The sequence below is a fragment of the Dicentrarchus labrax genome, unplaced genomic scaffold (assembly GCF_905237075.1).
Source record: "Dicentrarchus labrax unplaced genomic scaffold, dlabrax2021, whole genome shotgun sequence".
Taxonomy (NCBI): Eukaryota; Metazoa; Chordata; class Actinopteri; family Moronidae; genus Dicentrarchus; species Dicentrarchus labrax.
In genome coordinates this window covers 15482888-15500728 of record NW_026136720.1, presented here as the reverse complement: position 1 = coordinate 15500728, position 17841 = coordinate 15482888, and the positions used below count along the sequence as shown (strand labels likewise).

The following is a 17841-nucleotide window of genomic DNA, read 5'->3' as shown; positions in this document are numbered from 1 at the left end:
TTATGATGTTATTTCCTCCTTATGTGATATTTGCTACATGAAAAAAAAGTATTTATTGAATGAGCATTGTTTACTTTAAGCATAAACCAAATGTCAAAATTATTTACACAGTACACATCCCCTTCACTGAGACTCTGAGAAAAAACAATCTCTCATCTCTTAAGAACTATAAACATGTTATATATGTGTGTGTATAGATATAGATATAGATATAGATATGTACATGTAGATGGAGACAGTAAGGGTTAACCTCATAATAATGTGTAACACCTAATATTTTGCACATCCCAGTGTGTGCTGAAATGATTACATGTTTACATCTAACACTGTTCACTATACCATAACTTTGATCATGTTTAATACTATAACCTCTATAATAAAGGAAACGCACACCATATGTAAAATATAAATATGACATGATAACAACCTTCTCATCAACAAAATTAAACTGGGATTAACAAAATAAAAAACCAGCTCAGTCTGCATCCTATTAGCCAGAAGATCATCCTGCCACTCTTCTTTTGGCTAAAACCTTCAACCGTATTCTTTTAGAGGTCCTTGATGTCAATGTAGGCAACATCTGCAGTGACAAATCTGTTTACTTCCTCGACACTGAACTATAAAATACCCAGAGTACCAGAGTTTTTTTTGCACATTTGTATAACTTGTTCAGGGAATATTAGCTCAGCAGGCTCATCCCCTTCATTATATCAGCTACATACTTAAAACACAGGCAATACTATAGTAGTTTCCACCAAAACCCCTCTGTGTCTCAGTGCTGACTGTGTGAAGGTTGTGCTGTTCGAGGGATAAAGCGCATGGCCAGGCTGTTCTCGTCCTCCACAGGCTGCTGCGACAGGTTGTTGGTCTGCCTGATGCTGTTGAGGGTGTAGCCTTGGCGAGGACACACGGTATAACGAGACAACAGAGTGACCAGAATGGCCTTCATCATCACCATGGCGATTTGTTTGCCCACGCAGGAACGAGGCCCGCAGCCGAAGGGCTGGAAGAAACGACTGGGAACCTGCCAAACAGAAGAGGTAAAGACTCAGCTGTTGTTTTTGTTTCCAAGAGCCACATATTGTTGCACACCAATCAGCTGTCTTACTGTTTTGTCAAAGTTCATCAGGCTGAACTCTTTGGGTTTTGGAAAGAATTCAGTCTTATGCATGAGACCAATGTTGAGAATGATGTTTGTTCCTTTTGTAATCTTAATGCCTTCGATGGTGTCATCTTCCAGAGCTTTTCGCATCGTGAAATCAACCACAGGATGAAACCTCAGAGACTCGTTGATGAAACTCTCCAGCACTTTCAACCTTTGATAATCGATGTTTTCAGCACCTTTTGCACCTGGAAATGAAAAAGCAGTATTCATTGATTGTTCAGAATTGTTTCATTTTTACTTGTCAGAGGGTGAAACTGAGATTAACACAGTGCTTACTCAAGACACTGTTCATCTCCTCCACTATCCTCAGCTCTACGTCTGGGTATTGTTTCAGCAGCATCAGCATGAAGAAGAGGCTGATGGAAAGCGTGTCAGGCGCTGCAATCACCATCTCCAGCACGCACTGTCTGACATTATCTCCTGAAAGCTCTCCGAGGTTCTGTTAAAAAGAAAATGTAAGGTATGCAGAGCCCAGCAAACACATGACACCAACTCTGCGACACACGTGGTATCTATAAAAAGAGACAAACTTGAGCAAAGATGAGCTCTGTTGCAAAGTCAAGATCATCATCCAACTTCTCAGACTCATTTATAATCTTTCTTTTGATTTCAAGAAGGCTTTCCATCGCGTCTTGCAGCTCTTGGCTGTTGGCACAAAAAGCACCACAAAGATTAGGTTGAAGAAACCACAAGCCAAATGCTGAATTATTGTAAAGTGTGACGACCTTACGCTGCTCTCTTATGCTTGTTGTACAGCCATCCAATCTTGAAAAATATATCAGGCTTTATTAGAACAGTTTGCCAGGTCTCAAAGTAGCTTTGGATTTTCATCAGCAAGTCTTTTTCTGAGTTTTGAGGAACAACAAACAGAGTCAGGAGCAGCAGGCGTCAGTGCAAGAACTGGAAATATATTTACTGACAGTGAACATGCAGCTGACCATTCAGTGGCACCCTGAGGAAAAGTCTGTTGGAAATGTCCACCACTACGGCTCTCAGCAGATTAAGGGAGTCCACATGTCCTGAGGGTTTGGTAATCTCATGCAGGCGGTCCAGGTGTTTGGCTGTGGAGCTCACACAGATTCCCACAGTCCTCTGGAGGCCGGGGCCTGTCAGAGCTGTAAAACAACCATGCAACAGTACAATAATTCAAACACAATGACGCAGTGTTTCAGGAGGGGTTGGACTTATTTTTGTTAGCTCATTAGTAGGGCTGTGTATTGGCAAGAATCATATCTTAATAACAATTTTATATATTGCTATTTTTTAAATCTAATTTTAGAAAAACCCTTAGTATCAAGAGCACACCACCACATGCATAAAATATTTTACCACAAAGGTACCACAATGATTTCACTCTATACTCTGTGAAGGTAATTGCTTACCTTTAGAAAAATACGTCCTCACTTTTTTCCAGAGTAGAACATCGCTGTTGAAAATGATTCCCCTCCCTTCCATCCCAATGCACTCCAGTCCTGTTTTGCTCCCAAATCGGGCTGTGTAGTGAACGCTCCTCAGAACATGATACACTGCTGAAGACCTGCAAGAGCAGCCAGACTTACTACAGATTTATGGGATAAATTGTGAATATAAACAGTTTTTTTCTTAAAAGACTTGCCTGCTCAGAATGACGGTCTCCTCGCCATTAATCCAGACCCGGACAATGCTGCCATATTTGTTGTTATAGTAGTTGCACGCTGTTCCTATCCCAGTCCAGATGAATCTGCTGTAGGAGAGAATAGGACCTAGTCCTGCCAAGAAGGAAGGACCTGGCAGAAAGACACAGGTAATGATTAAATGTGCTTTTATGTCTGCGCAGTAAGGGGCAAGTGAAAACAGAGGACCTCCTGTATGGAAATCAATAAACTATTATGTTATTTCATCAATATAATGTGATGCAGAACCATTTACTATGGAGCTAATTTCCCTGTCTGAAGCTGAAGCCTCTTACCCGGTATGTGTGAGCAGTTTGTTCGGCTGCAGGCAGTGAAGAGCAGCAGCAGCAGCAGCAGCAGCAGCAGAAGGGTGGTGACTTCAGACAGTGTATCAGAAATCATGGGGCAGATGGTGAGTGTCTCCAGCGGCAGCATCCCATTCATAACTCCAGCCAGGAACTCACACCTGAGCTGGCTGACCTGTTATCATAAAGCTTCGTTCTCCTTTAACCAACAGACAAACCAAGCTCATTTATTTGTTAAAACAAAAAAGAACAGTGTTTAAATGAGTGGATGGCCTTGCTTTTCATCCCTTGTAATTCTCTTGTCCTTCGTGGCTGGGATGTGGCTCTGTACTGGCACACATAAAAGCCAAAATACACCCACATATTATGATAATTATGATATCATGTGTTGGGGATGTGAATCAACATCTGGGTGGTAGACAGATTATTCCCTTATTTTCTAATGTCATTGCAACTTCATCATGCTTGTAACATTAGTGTATTTTTCCAAGATATTACATGCATTGAGTTGCAAAAGTAACTGACTATTTACATAATTATTATAACACAGTGTATCATATTAAATTCAAATTCAAATTCAAAAATGTGAGTTTACAAATAAAAACAGGGTCCAACTGAAGTGATGATAAGAAAGTTTCTTTTCTTAAGAAGGATTCAAACCCCTCTCGCTTGATGCAAAACTGAAAGTTGGACACTTAGCTGGAAGTTTATCCTTTAATGTTTGCACTTACAGACTGCAAAAACTTTTATTTTGAGTCTATCAATCATAAAATATCTTTATTATTTTATTATTGTTGCCCTCCCTCATAAAAGAAACATTGCATTTCTGAATATGTTCATGTTTTCTGATTTAATTGTGAAGAAATCTTTGTGGCAGAACATAGTTAAATAGAGACATGAGAGAGAGATTTCAACTGAATTTCATGACTCAAATTTCTGTTTCAGGTTCAACATATTTTTACATATATAAACCATTAAAGCAGTATCTTTAAACGTATTGATTACAAATATTTTAATATTTAAATGATCAAAGAATAGTACTTACAGTACGTCTCTTGTTCTTTCCTGCTGCTGACAAGTTAGAGTGCAGTTTGAAGAGATGCAGCGCCTTCTCCACTGGTTCTAGAGATGATTAACTTTCTTCTACCAAATAAATCGCAGTGATGAAGTGTTTATAAATCCTCGGTTAAGCCCTCACTTTACTGGTTGCTTAGGAACCCTGCCACTTGGAGGTACAAGTACCATTACGTGGCAGGCCAGATAAAATTGCACGCCTAGACCACAAAGCACCTTCAGGAAGAACAAGAAAAAGTGTCTTTTATTTGTACGAATGTAAAAGTTTCAGGTCTTTCATCGATTGTGCTCTGCATCAGTTTTATTTTTTTTAGATGGGCTTACTTCACATTTAGCTTTGTTCAAAAGAAAGAAACCCCACCGTCCAATTCAGCAAGCGAGAAGGCTTTTCAGGGGGAAATTAATCAGCTGGGTCAGACTGACCTGTGTCAAAGGGAGCAAGGATTTACCATTTACCCAGCAGTTAAAGAAAAGGAAAGAGAGAGGAGAGAAAATGTCATCTTTATAATTAAAATACAGTGTGAGTGCTGCAGTACTTAAAAAAAAAATAGAGCATGGATGCAAAATTGTAAAGCACAGCAGTTAATGCAGAGGGTATATGCTTATAAAGAACTGTCCTTTAAGCTCACTACCTATGAATAGCTGGTATGCTGTTGATCAAGATGTTGGCCTCACATTTAGAGGTTTTGGTGGGGGCTTTTATCCCTAGTTGGCTGAAAAACTTGCTTTTCCTCATTGTGGTAGAAACTCAACTGGATAATTGGAACTTTTTGTAAAACAGAGACACTTTCATATTACCTGCAGTAGTGAAGAAGAAATTTCTATTACTATAACTATTATTTTTATATTTTTATTTTTGTACATTCATATTGCAATAAATAAAAACACATAAAAGGAGATTTCAGCACCCACACATACACACGAACATCCACACACCCACAGCCTTTTACTGAAAACGCTCTGAAAGCTCCTTTGTGGATCCGAAGAATGTTCCCCTTGTTCACAACTTATTTATTCCACTTCCATGTAATTTTGTGTAGGACAGACTGTTGACAATATTGAGAGGAAGAGCATCAGAATGATGAGAAGCACTACACTGTCTGCAGGATTTGTCATTCTGGAAATATGTCCATTAACTGCTTCTAAATCAAGAAAGGCCTATTAGATTTTAACTGTTTCCCAGATGTTGTTGTGCAATGCAACCACGTGGTTCCCCCTGTACTTACAGACAGATTTTGACATGTTTATTCCTCTCAAACAGCTTACAGCGTAGTTCCTCTCTGACGTATCATCTGTTGGCAGGTGTTCAGATATGTGCTGTATGTGCTTGTGAATTTCAGAGCCCAGATCACTCTGCAGTGGAGGACCAGGAAGCAGGACACAAACATGAAGGAGAGGAGTGGAGTTTTTCTCGCGTGGAAAGTTCTGCTGGTGGGCATGTGTGCACTGCTGCTCCTGAGCTCAGCAGGTTTGGTGTACCTGCTGGTTCGACAGGGAGAGCTGACAGAGGAGCTGCTCAGGTTGGACGCCCAGATGCAGGCACTGTCACAGAGCTGTAGCCTGCGGGCAGGAGTCCTACCCATGGACCCCACACAGGCTGGAGAGCTGAAGAAGCTCCACCGCAGCAGAAGAAACCAGGAGAACCCAACACAAAGCCAAGACGAGAAAGATATGCTGATGCTGATGACCTACTCTATGGTCCCGGTAAGAGACCGACATGCTTGAATGTGCACTCTTTTTGTGTAAATGTGAATACTGCAGCATCTTTACTGTACTTCTGTAAAAAACAACAACAACAACAACAACAACAACAACAACAACAAACATGAAAAGAGATTTATGAATTTCTCATTATGTTATGAGCAAGAACAGGGGAGCAATCAACCACTCTTTGCTGTCATCTTTAACAGAAACATTTCCCCTCTTTTCCCTTTTGGGATAAGAAGCATGCCTGTGTAATGCAAAGAATTTAAGAGTCTGCTGCAGAGCTTAAGAAGAGGTCTGGTTTTCCATTGAATGTTTCCTGGATAAATACTTTGAGCAGCACGACTGTTACCTGCTCCTCCCTCAACTGTAATCACCTCCACTGGGAACTGGCATTTCCTTAGAGGGCGCTACTGTATTTCTTTGACAAAGAGAAGTTTAATACTAATAATAATAAGTATTTTACCAAAAGAGACAATAGTGTAAAGATCCCAGAGCTCAAGCTGATGTCTTTAAACTGCTTGTTTGTCTGATTAATGGTACAAACCTGAACATATTAAATTTACTGTCATGCAAGACTAAGAAAACCAGCAAACATTCACATTTAAGTAGCTGGAACAAGTGAGTTTTTCTTTTTAAAAACTGGCTGATGAATTCAATAATCAATAATCCTTTGAGCTCTAATAATGTCAATAATGTGCAACTTAAATAGGAGTTATCGCTCAAATCTTGAGAGCAAATAGCATGGTTGCATTTGGCAAGATGTCTCATATAAGAAAAGCAAGAAGTGTATCCAAAATGTGTAACTTCAAAAATATTCCTATATTTACAGTTAACACTGACTTCACCTGCGGTTTCTTTCTGTTTTTTATTCAGGTCAAAGCCTTAATAGATCTGTGTAACAGCTCCAGAGGAATTTGTTTAACAGGTGCACTTCATAAATATTCTCCATTCCAGCACTTTGATTTTTATGGTTTCTGGCATTTCTTCTGTATTTAATGTTTGTAAAAATTTCTATAATTTTCCCAGGACCACCTGGACCACCAGGTAAAAACAGGCACTTTAATAAACTGCATCAGTTGCTTAAACTAAGCTGAATTTGTTACTACAGTCACGGTTACTTTGGCCTGTTAGGTTTGCCTGGTAGAGCTGGTTCACCAGGACCACAGGGTGTGCCCGGGCCGGAGGGGAGACGAGGAAGAAAAGGTGAGAGATCTGATCTGTCTTAGAAATCTTATAACCCCTCCCAACACCAGATCTGACAAATACACACAGAAACAGAAAGTCAGTCACAAGTTTCAAACAGTCTTCCATTGTTCAGCCGTGGTTACATAACATGCGAATCCCACTCACTGTCTACAAGAGACTTTGTCCATCTGCAGCATTAGAAATGCGTGGGAGGTTGATTTATAGGGAAATGTTTACTGTTCACATCTGAATCATACTGGTTTCTTGTTGTTATTTTCAGCCATAGAGAAGCATTGCACAGTTTTTAATTCACTGGGACATTTCAGTAACTGTTCAGGCTATCACAGATCAGCTGGGTTATATTTAAAGGACCAGCATGCAGGATTTAGTGGCATCGAGAGGTGAGTTGGCAGATTGCCACTAACTGAACACTATGCATGTCTGTATTTGACGACCCGAGAATGAGAACGAGCTATAAGTGTGTAGGAGAAACTACGGTGGCTGCAAAACTCACAGAAAACATGAAAGGCCCTATCTACAGCCAGTGTTTGGTTTGTCCATTCTGGGCTACTGTAGAAACATGGCAGTTCAACATGGCGGACTCCATAGAAGAGGACCCGCAGCGTCTGTAGATATAAATGTCTCATTCTGAACGGAAACACAACGATTACTATATTCAGGTAATTATACACTAATAAAACCAAACCTATAATTATTATATTTAATTTCTGCCAATAGATCCTCCTCAGCGTTACGCACTGGACCTTTAAGACTGAGAGAAAATTGTTTAAAAAGATCATCTGTTGACACGTTTGCAGTCCTAAAATTAACACGATGATGATCATCTTGTTTTTGTTTAAATTTCCATGTTCAACTCAGTGTTTTAAACTAATGACGACGCTTGTCAATGACTAGGACCTCCTGGTGAAAAAGGAGAACCAGGACCAAAAGGAGACCCTGGGCCTCCTCGGCTGAAAGGAGAAACCTACAATGACATTCTCATCGAGGGTGAGAGATGACAACCTCTTTAAACCTGATATGAATTATATGATTAACAGAGAGGAAACATTACGTCTCACAGTCAGACTGTGTCCAAACTTTAGTCAGTTTACATCTGAAAAGCTGATTTTACAAAATATGTATTTCATTTTCTGAGTTTTAACATTTTATTATTTATTTTCAGGACAAACTTTCTAACAATATATAGATTGCTGTTATGTTTTGTTTGTTGTGTGATGTAAACAAACTGATCCACAACTTTGAATTGGAAAATTTAAAGTTTCTCTTAAAAGTCGCTTTACAATATTGAACAATATTATATTAATGATTCACATAGTTTCCCACATTAGTTACTTTCCTGTTGTTCTTTTATTGTTGCTGTTGTACAGAGCCTGTGTCACTGACCAGCAGTATTGCTTATTAGCTCACACGTCTGACTTGTAGCTACTGTATGTGTTTATTTGAAGGTCCTCCTGGTCCAAGGGGTCCACCGGGTCCACCAGGCCCACCTGGTCCATCCTGTTCTGCTAGGTGTACTAAAGCAAGAAACAAGACCGTCAGAGAACAAACCCATCAAAGCAACATGTTGATGGGTGAGAACATCTCTACAGAATCATCATGACATCGTTATGTTACATGTTATTCAGTTAACTGTTTGATTATATTGTCTGTAAATGTTATTCCCCAACATGAAGGTCTAAAATCTTTCACCATAAAGTGTTGGCTATTAATTAATTTATTACCTGATTATTATTTTTAGGCTTTTGGTTTAATCATTGACTCTTTAAGGTGCATTTAAGATCTCAGTGTGATTATAGTTGAAGTGTTTAAGTGAAAACAATCAAAGGACTTAACTTCCTCTGTTTCCTCGTTTTCTGCATATTTAGATTCATCTGCTGTTCTAATTAAGGATGACTTCAATGAAACCGACACAGAAAACATCAGCAGCTCCACAATCAACAAGAGCGGTTAGGAAGACTTTCAGAATTTGCAACAATTATATGAGTTACTGATTTTGATTAGACGCTGTGTCACTTGCAGCTTCAAGTTCATCCTTAATGTTGATTACTGATGAATGATCAATGGTGATAATGAAGTGCTGTACTTAGTATAAATTTGAGATAGTTTACTTGAATATTTTGTTTTCATGCCACTTTCTACTTATTGTTTATTTTTTACGTACTACATTTATCTGACAGCTTTAGTTACTACACTATAAATTAGATTTTCCTATAAAAACGTAAGAAGAGCTTATTGAAATGAACTACCCAACAGTTTGTACAAGAACAGCTGAAATGATAAGTTGATTAAAACTATTTTGATAATCCTTTAAGTAATTTTTCCCGTGTTGGTTCCAGCTTCACAAATGTGAGGGTTGCTTTTCTGTTTAAATATCTAATAATTTCTGACGTTTGAACTATAAGTTGGACAAAAACAAACATTGTGAAGATGTCACTCTGTGGGTAGTTGTGACAGCATTTTCAATATTTTCAGATGTTTTAGAAACCATTTTATGTCAATCGATTAATGGAGAAATGAGTAATAATAATCTAATGATATAGAGTGCTTTTACTTTTAACACTTTAAGCATATTTTCCTGATTACACTAACTTACTTTTATTTAAGTAAGATATCAAACACAGGACTTGTAATGGAGTATTTTTACTGAGTGGAAGAAGTACTTTTAGTTAAGTAAATGATCTTTAAACTTCATCCACCACCGTTAATAATATTACATGATGTTTGTACATAGTCATTTATTTGAAGCTCATCTTTATTTCTACAGAATCACCAACACAACATTCAGCTGATGAAAGCAGAGATGTACTGAATGTTACAGACTCTAGAAAACGTCCAGATACAAGAGTGGAATCTGGTAAGAAACTGATTTCAGTGGTAGGAAGACGTCATTCTTTGAACATATTCTGATCATGTAAAGAACATTTTTAATGCACAACTTTTCTCTTTTCTTTTCTAGAGTCGGTATTAGTTCATCCAGAGTACAGCCATGACAGCTTGAATGATACAAACACAGACAATGTTACAGAGGCACCAATTAAATTATCAACAGGTATTAACTGTGTTCTGAATTATAAATAAATGTGTCCTAATTAAAGGTGTCCGACAAACATCATTATTATTTGTAAATGTAACATAATGTAATTTCATTCTTCAGCCCTTCTTCTTCCAGATGTGATTCAGAACAGTGACACTTTCAATGGCAATGGAAACATTACTAGCACCATGAAAAAAGGTAAGAAACTGTCATATTGTTTACTGTATTTGGTATCAGTATTGACAGACGCAGTTGTTTCAGGACAATCTTATACCATAAACTTGTTAGATATTAGCTGTGATGAGACTTCACTGTAAGACCACATACTGCCTGGTTCAGGTTAAAGATTTATGAATATCTAAATTCTGTTTAATAATTTAATTCAGAGTTAGTATCACCTCGTCCAGACTACAGACCTGACAGGTGGACTGAAACCAGCACAGAGGATGTTACAGAGGCACCAGTTAATGTATTAACAGGTAGGAAATACTGGGACTCATTCATTAAATGTTTGTACACACAGTGCACTTTTAAATCCTTTGTTAATATTAGAATTGTAAAAATTGGAGCGATAGTAACTTTAAAGTGAGTTAATACCTTAAAAACCTGACATGAAGATTCAATTAAAAAATTTAATGTTGTTTTATATAAAACGTTAAGTTAAAAGTAACCAGTAACTATTGCTGTCAAATAAAAAGAGTGGTGTAAAAAAGTAGAATATGTCTCTCTTAAATGTAGTCGTAGAATTATAAAGTGGCTCAAAGTTGTAAACTACAAGTACTCAAAATGATAAACAAGTACAGTACTTGAGTAAATGTACTTAGATATCTTCCACCACTTGAAACAATATAATTATAATAATAGATGTCTTATATAAAAATTTACTTTCAAATATTTGTTGTGTAAAGTAATTTTCTTGCGCCATGATCCGAGCTCTGCACAAAATCCTAAACTGCATCTTAAAGAACTTCAATAGTTCTCAATAAATTACAACTGGCCAGAGATTTCTCCACTTTTTACTCCTCAGGTCAGAAACTATTTGTCATCCTCTGCTTGAAACTCCAGTCAGATCAGCTGCTGTAGTGTTCTGCTGAATGCAGGATGCATAGAATAAACTGTATTTTGATTATATTAAATATGTTAAAGTCAGTACTTTTTATTTTCTAGATTTGGTATCATTTCATAAAGAATTCAACCAGGACACCCTGAATGACTCTGACACAAAGGATGTTACAGAGGGACCAGTTCAATTATTAACAGGTAGGTAACACAGGGACTCATTCATTAAATGTTTGTACACACAGATTAGATCTTAACTTCATTCATAAATTTCACCTTTCTTTCCACAGTGTTACCAACACCACCTCCAGCTCATGAAACCAGAGATGTTTTTAATGTCACTGACTCAAATAAACTTAAAGACACAGATAAGGAATCTGGTGAGCAAACGTTTCAGTGGCTTAAAGACTTTATTGATAGACTTCTTTACTGATTTCATTGTTGTTGTTTTTTACTCCATAGGAATTTCAGTACCCTTTTAATCCCATAGCATTTCTTAATAAAATTGATATTAGAAAGGAATGTAAAGAAATATGACCAGTATTAACTCATTAATACCCTAAAAATAAGGTTTATGACATAAAAATTAAGAATTTCTCAACTTTTCACTCCTCAGGTCAGAAACTATTTGTCATCCTCTGCTTGAAACTTTAGTCAGATCAGCTGCTGTAGTGTTCTGTTGGATGCAGGGTGCTATAATAAACTGTATTTTGATTATATTAAAGATGTTAAACTCAATGCCTTTTTATTTTCTAGATTTGGTATCATTTCATAAAGAATTCAACCAGGACACCCTGAATGACTCTGACACAAAGGATGTTACAGAGGGACCAGTTCAATTATTAACAGGTAGGAAACACAGGGACTCATTCATTAAATGCTTGTACACACAGATTAGATCTTAACTTCATTCATAAATTTCACCTTTCTTTCCACAGTTTTACCAACACCACCTCCAGCTCATGAAACCAGAGATGTTTTTAATGTCACTGACTCAAATAAACTTAAAGACACAGATAAGGAATCTGGTGAGCAAACGTTTCAGTGGCTTAAAGACTTTATTGATAGACTTCTTTACTGATTTTATTGTTGTTTTTTTTACTCAATAGGAATTTCAGTACCCTTTTAATCCCATAGCATTTCTTAATAAAATTGATATTGGAAAGGAATGTAAAAAAATATGACCAGTATTAACTCATTAATACCCTAAAAATAAGGTTTATGACATAAAAATTAAGAATTTCTCAACTTTTCACTCCTCCGGTCAGAAACTATTTGTCAACCTCTGCTTGAAACTTTAGTCAGATCAGCTGCTGTAGTGTTCTGTTGAATGCAGGGTGCATATAATAAACTGTATTTTGATTATATTAAAGATGTTAAACTCAATGCCTTTTTATTTTCTAGATTTGGTATCATTTCATAAAGAATTCAACCAGGACACCCTGAATGACTCCGACACAAAGGATGTTACAGAGGGACCAGTTCAATTATTAACAGGTAGGAAACACAGGGACTCATTCATTAAATGTCTGTACACTTCTACACACAAATTAGATCTTAACTTCACTCATCTTTTTAATCTCACCTTTCTTTTGTGTTACCAACACCACCTCCAGCTCATGAAGCCAGAGATGTTTTTAATGTCACTGACTCAGATAAACTTAAAGACACAAATAAGGAATCTGGTGAGCAAGCGTTTCAGTGGCTAAAAGACTTTATTGACAGACTTCTTTACTGATTTGTTTTGTTGTTTTTTTGTGTTAAACTTTTATTTTCTAGATTTGGTATCATTTTATAAAGAATCCAGCCAGGACACCCCGAATGACTCCAAAACAGAGGATGTTACTGAGGGACCAGTTCAAATATTAACAGGTAGGAAACACTGTGTTTTGAATTATGAGTCAAGCAAGTGACCATAACTTTAAAACACTTTATGTGGACCACAACAGTGATGCTTTTAACAACAGTGGAACCATTATTGATACATTTGATTGATTTTCTTTTCCCTCAAAAATACTTGATACCTTAGAATATATATATCTTAAAAATACACATTTTTAATAACTGTTATTATAAAATACCTTATTATTATTTCTTTAGATTCTTTGTATTCACCCCAAAATAACAACAAGCTAAATTTGACTAGCAATGAGAGATGGACAAAAACTGGTGAGTACATTTTGTGAATTTAAGCTGCAAATGAAAATAGTACATATCAATAAATTATATGAGTTATGGTTTTTATGATGTGCTGTTGAATGAGGACTAATATTTAATATCTGTACCATTTCTTCTAGTTCAAACTCCACCACATTCAGCTGATGAAAGCAGAGATGTACTGAATGACACAGTCTCTAGAAAACTTCCAGATACAAAAGTGGAATCTGGTAAGAAACTGATTTCAGTGGTAGGAAGATGTCATTATTTGAACATATTCTGATCATGTAAAGAACACGTTTAACGCACACCTTTTCTCTTTTCTTTTCTAGAGTCGGTATCAGTTCATCCAGAGTACAGCTACGACAGCTTGAATGATACAAACACAGACAATGTTACAGAGGCACCAATTAAATTATTAACAGGTATTAACTGTGTTTTAAATTATACATAAAGGTCTCTTGTATCCTAATTAAAGGTGTCCAACATTATTTATATTATTTGTAAATGTAACATAATGTCTCATTTCATTCTTCAGCCCTTCTTCTTCCAGACGTGATTCAGAAAAGTGACCCCTTCAATGGCAACGGAAACATTACTATTACTATGAAAAATGGTAAGAAACTGTCCTATTGTTTACTGTATTTGGTATCAGTATTGATATTCACATGTATGTTTAATCAATCTTTTTAATGTCTTTTCTTTGGAGTAATGTTACAGCCTTAGTTTTTAGGTTCTAATCTTATTTGTGTCCCTGGTGTTTATTTTCACACCAACTATGTATATAGTTAGATGTTTTACATTTTATTGTTTTTATTGTATACATTTTTAGCCTTGCAATATTTCATTTATTGTTGTTTTTGTTGTTTTGTTGATGTGTTTGTCTGAAAGGTGCTATATAAATAAAGTTGAGTTGAGTTAAGGCACAAATATTAAAATCTACTCAATCTAATAATCTTATAAACTTGTTAAATATTAGCTTGGAATGAGACTTCACTGTAAGACCACATACTGCCTGGTTCAGGTTAAAGATTTATGAAAATCTAAATTCTGTTTTATTTATTTATTTCAGAGTTAGTATCACCTCGTCCAGACTACACACCTGACAGGTGGACTGAAACCAGCACAGAGGATGTTACAGAGGCACCAATTAACGTATTAACAGGTAGGAAATACTGGGACTCATTCATTAAATGTTTGTACACACAGACTTTAACTTCATACTGTGCTCATCTTTTTAAATCTCACCTTTATTTTCTAGAGTCAGCATCCTCTCATCAAGACAACAGCCACGACACCTTAAAAGATACCGATAGAGAAAATGCTACAGAGGCACCAATTAAATTACTAACAGGTAGGAAACACTCTGTAACACTATGTAAAAGTAAACAACGATAGAAAAACATTTGCTTTTGTCTCTACGTATTTATGTTTCCTTTTATTTTACAGCCTCACTGTCTGCAGACATGGCTCAAAAGACGGACACCTTCAATAACAGTAGAAACATTATGGATACACCCATGAAAAGTGGTAAGAAACTGTCTTATTATTTTTATATAACATTTCTCTTTTCTCTTAAAGCACACTGCCAGCTGGTTTATAATAAAGATTAATTTTATTCCAAGGTTCATTGAAATACATACAATACAGTGGTATGGTTTAAAATAGATTGATAGATAGATAATCACCTCTGATCAGCAGATATATTGATTAGGAACAGAAAATATAAATACACCTCCTTCTTTCTTTTATTTTAGACTCTTCATATCTACTCAATACCAACAACAAGGACAATGAGACCAAAGAGAGCTTGACAAGACCAGGTTAGATCTCTCTATCTATCTATCTATCTATCTATCTATCTATCTATCTATCTATCTATCTATCTGTCTGTCTGTCTATCTATCTGTCTATCTATCTATCTGTCTGTCTGTCTATCTATCTATCTATCTATCTATCTATCTATCTATCTATCTATCTATGATACTAAAGTACATATCTTTTTTCACTTAGAGTGCCAAATGAAAAGTATAAAATGTTCGGAGAAAGCCACCAAGATGCAAAGCACTTATGGAGCCTGGATGACCGATGCGTCCCAGCTGGATGATGGTCGATACTGGCTGGCCGATCATTTTTCAGGTGATTTTAAACAGCAACCACAAGTCTGCCCTTCATCACAGAGATACGTGAGCCATTGTTGGATGTAACACAGACACATCATCTTCCCCCAGGTCGACTTTTGGCGGAGCACAGGAACATTTCTACGATTCAGAATACAAGCAACAAAGTAATAGATATAAAGAGGTTCTACCAGGGCTGTGGACATGTTGTGTACAAGAAGTCATTGTACTTTCACAACGCAGGAACAAACAGACTTATAAAGTAAGTGTCAAACATGGTAAACCTTTGTTCTTGCCTTATCAACTTATATACACTGACACACTGAATTTTCTGTACTCAGCTTCTTAATTCACTCATTCTGAATATTTTACAGATTTGACCTGAACACCAGGAGAACAGACTTTCTGATCATGGCAAACAGCAGATATCACAACCTTACTTATCTTTTCCGCAACTCCAAGACCTACTTCAAGTTTGCTGTGGATGAAAATGGACTGTGGGTCATTTTTGCAGCAGAAAGAGACGACAGTATGATGGTTGCGAAGCTCAGCCCTGACACATTCTCTGTGGAGTCAGTCATTAACACTCACTACCCTACAACTAAAGCAGGAAATGCTTTCATTGTATGCGGCATGTTATATTTTACAGACAACAGAGACAGAAGAGTTACATATGCCTTCGATTTAAAGAAAGAGAGTCCTCAGGATGCAAGTTTTGATTTAAGGCCAGCTAATGGCATCTTGGCCATGCTGTCATATTATCCCAACAAAAAGCTTTTGTATATGTGGGACAACAGCAGTGTGAAAACCTGCAGAGTTAAACTTAAACTAACCTAAAAATAAATAACTACAAACCTTGTAAAATGGGCAATAGAAGTTGTTTTTTTAAATCTCAGTTTGGTTTACATGAATTCTTGGAAACACTGACCTGATTTTGACACAGGGAAAAGTTTCTGGTATAGGTTTAATAGGTCACACTGGATAATGTTTGCAGTAAATCACCAGGAATAAGTTTCTTAAAATCACTAACACTTCCTCGAAAATAATAGGTCTTCCCACTCCCAACCTACCAGCCCTCATTAATATTGTCACTGCTCGTAGAGCAACTACCATAGTACACAATCCCAGCCACCCTCTCAACTCATGCTTCACCCTTCTCCCATCTGGCCGTAGATACAGACAGCTGCTCTACAAAAAGGCACGCTTTGGAAAAAGTTTTGTACCCTGCGCTATGAGAGCGTTAAACTCACAGACAAGTTAACGATGTCACTCCTGTGTTATATGTGTAGATATGTGTATATTGTCTGTATATGTGTACCATGTGTAGTTTGTGTGTAGAACTCATGCTGAAGGTGCTCTTTGTACAGACTGCGACAACAAATTTCCTCCACTGAGGACAATAAAGAATGAATCTGAATCTGAATCTAAATGTGTGACTCATTATAAGTTCTTCATATAGATATAGATGATATATACTGTATGTGTTGTGTGATATTGATATTGTGTGACACTGTAGACACGTGATGTATAGAAACACATCATGGATGAGTTTCGGCTGTGCTACATTTTGGGCGCAGGGCAGAAACCTGCTGCATTTGGAGGCACCTTCAACATTTGCAATTATTTTGCACCAAACTAAACAGATTTTTTAGAGATAACTGTATTTTTACTTTAATGTATATGAAGGGATAGTTTAAATTGATATGAAAGAAGTACAGACAACTAAAATTTATAATCTTGCTACTTCTAACCTCATGTTGTGGGTCGGACGAAGGGTTACTCAGAATCCAAAGGTGATCTAATTCTTCCTTTTGTAGGCTTTTGGGGTGTGTTCCCAAAAGTATTACTACATTTTTCCCTGTTCTATTTGTATAAAGTATCTTGTATTTTTTACATTTAAAGAATATGTGTGTATGGTCAGCAATATTTTCCCCACATTCAGCAACTAGACTTTATATTTACCTGGATAAAGTTGACGTGTTCAAAAATACCTTATTATCATCTTCCAAGCATATTCCTTCAAATAGGGTGATCTTATGTAGAGGTAAATATCCACTCATTATCAGGTAAAGTTGTTTTGAGTTCCTTCTCCCATTTATATTTGATATAGTACACATTTTAAATTTTTTTAAGATTTGTCCAGTTGTTTCTTGGGGGGTTATAACTTGAGCCTTGGTGAGTCTTTACCATGTAACTCTTCAAATTTGCATTTTGCATTGCATTTTTTTTACTTGCAAGTATTGATAGAAATGATTTCTAGAAAAAACATATACATTGGTAGAATGAAAGGCTATTTTGGATACCACTAATAAACTTGAAGGCTATGTTAACTCTCGATACTGATTTATACAAAGGGAGATCG

At 36.7% G+C, this 17841-nt stretch overlaps 2 protein-coding genes across 13 annotated transcripts; one reads left to right on the top strand and one right to left on the bottom strand.

Annotated features, from left to right (window-relative positions):
- Positions 1-29: 29 nt before the first annotated feature.
- On the bottom strand, positions 30-4406 carry LOC127352383 (aromatase). Its single transcript, XM_051380712.1, has 10 exons — positions 4168-4406; positions 3114-3321; positions 2781-2931; positions 2548-2702; positions 2104-2280; positions 1896-2010; positions 1696-1810; positions 1442-1604; positions 1109-1350; positions 30-1024 (listed from the first exon to the last, which is right to left on the bottom strand). Exons 2-10 carry the CDS (start codon positions 3259-3261, stop codon positions 773-775), a joined length of 1518 nt encoding a protein of 505 aa, XP_051236672.1. The 5' UTR covers positions 3262-3321; positions 4168-4406; the 3' UTR covers positions 30-772.
- An 870-nt stretch (positions 4407-5276) lies between these two features.
- On the top strand, positions 5277-16902 carry LOC127352364 (gliomedin). Of its 12 annotated transcripts, none has more exons than XM_051380655.1 (29): positions 5277-5900; positions 6777-6828; positions 6930-6947; positions 7035-7106; positions 8004-8096; positions 8555-8680; positions 8975-9055; positions 9874-9963; positions 10066-10158; positions 10279-10341; positions 10530-10622; positions 11311-11403; positions 11493-11582; positions 11959-12051; positions 12141-12230; positions 12607-12699; positions 12819-12887; positions 12982-13074; positions 13303-13371; positions 13500-13589; positions 13692-13784; positions 13898-13975; positions 14432-14524; positions 14621-14713; positions 14809-14889; positions 15117-15182; positions 15373-15498; positions 15591-15741; positions 15854-16902. In XM_051380655.1, the coding sequence occupies exons 1-29, from the start codon at positions 5583-5585 to the stop codon at positions 16314-16316; spliced, it is 3123 nt and encodes a 1040-aa protein (XP_051236615.1). In that variant the 5' UTR covers positions 5277-5582; the 3' UTR covers positions 16317-16902. The 12 variants fall into 12 exon arrangements, with proteins under 12 accessions (XP_051236615.1, XP_051236619.1, XP_051236618.1 ...); XM_051380654.1 differs by having other exon boundaries at positions 5278-5900; positions 10264-10341; XM_051380656.1 differs by lacking the exon at positions 12819-12887 and having other exon boundaries at positions 5278-5900; positions 10264-10341.
- Positions 16903-17841: the final 939 nt, after the last annotated feature.

Coding starts and splice junctions, on each gene's coding strand:
- LOC127352383 (XM_051380712.1), bottom strand. CDS start 3,261: ATGAATGGGATGCTGCCGCTGGAGACACTCACCATCTGCCCCATGATT. Junction 1,605..1,695: donor CAGAGCTCATCTTTGCTCAA/GTTTGTCTCTTT, acceptor TCTTTTTAACAG/AACCTCGGAGAGCTTTCAGG. Junction 1,025..1,108: donor TGATGAACTTTGACAAAACA/GTAAGACAGCTG, acceptor TCTGTTTGGCAG/GTTCCCAGTCGTTTCTTCCA.
- LOC127352364 (XM_051380654.1), top strand. CDS start 5,583: ATGAAGGAGAGGAGTGGAGTTTTTCTCGCGTGGAAAGTTCTGCTGGTG. Junction 10,623..11,310: donor ACCAGTTAATGTATTAACAG/GTAGGAAATACT, acceptor TTTATTTTCTAG/ATTTGGTATCATTTCATAAA. Junction 12,888..12,981: donor AGACACAAATAAGGAATCTG/GTGAGCAAGCGT, acceptor TTTATTTTCTAG/ATTTGGTATCATTTTATAAA.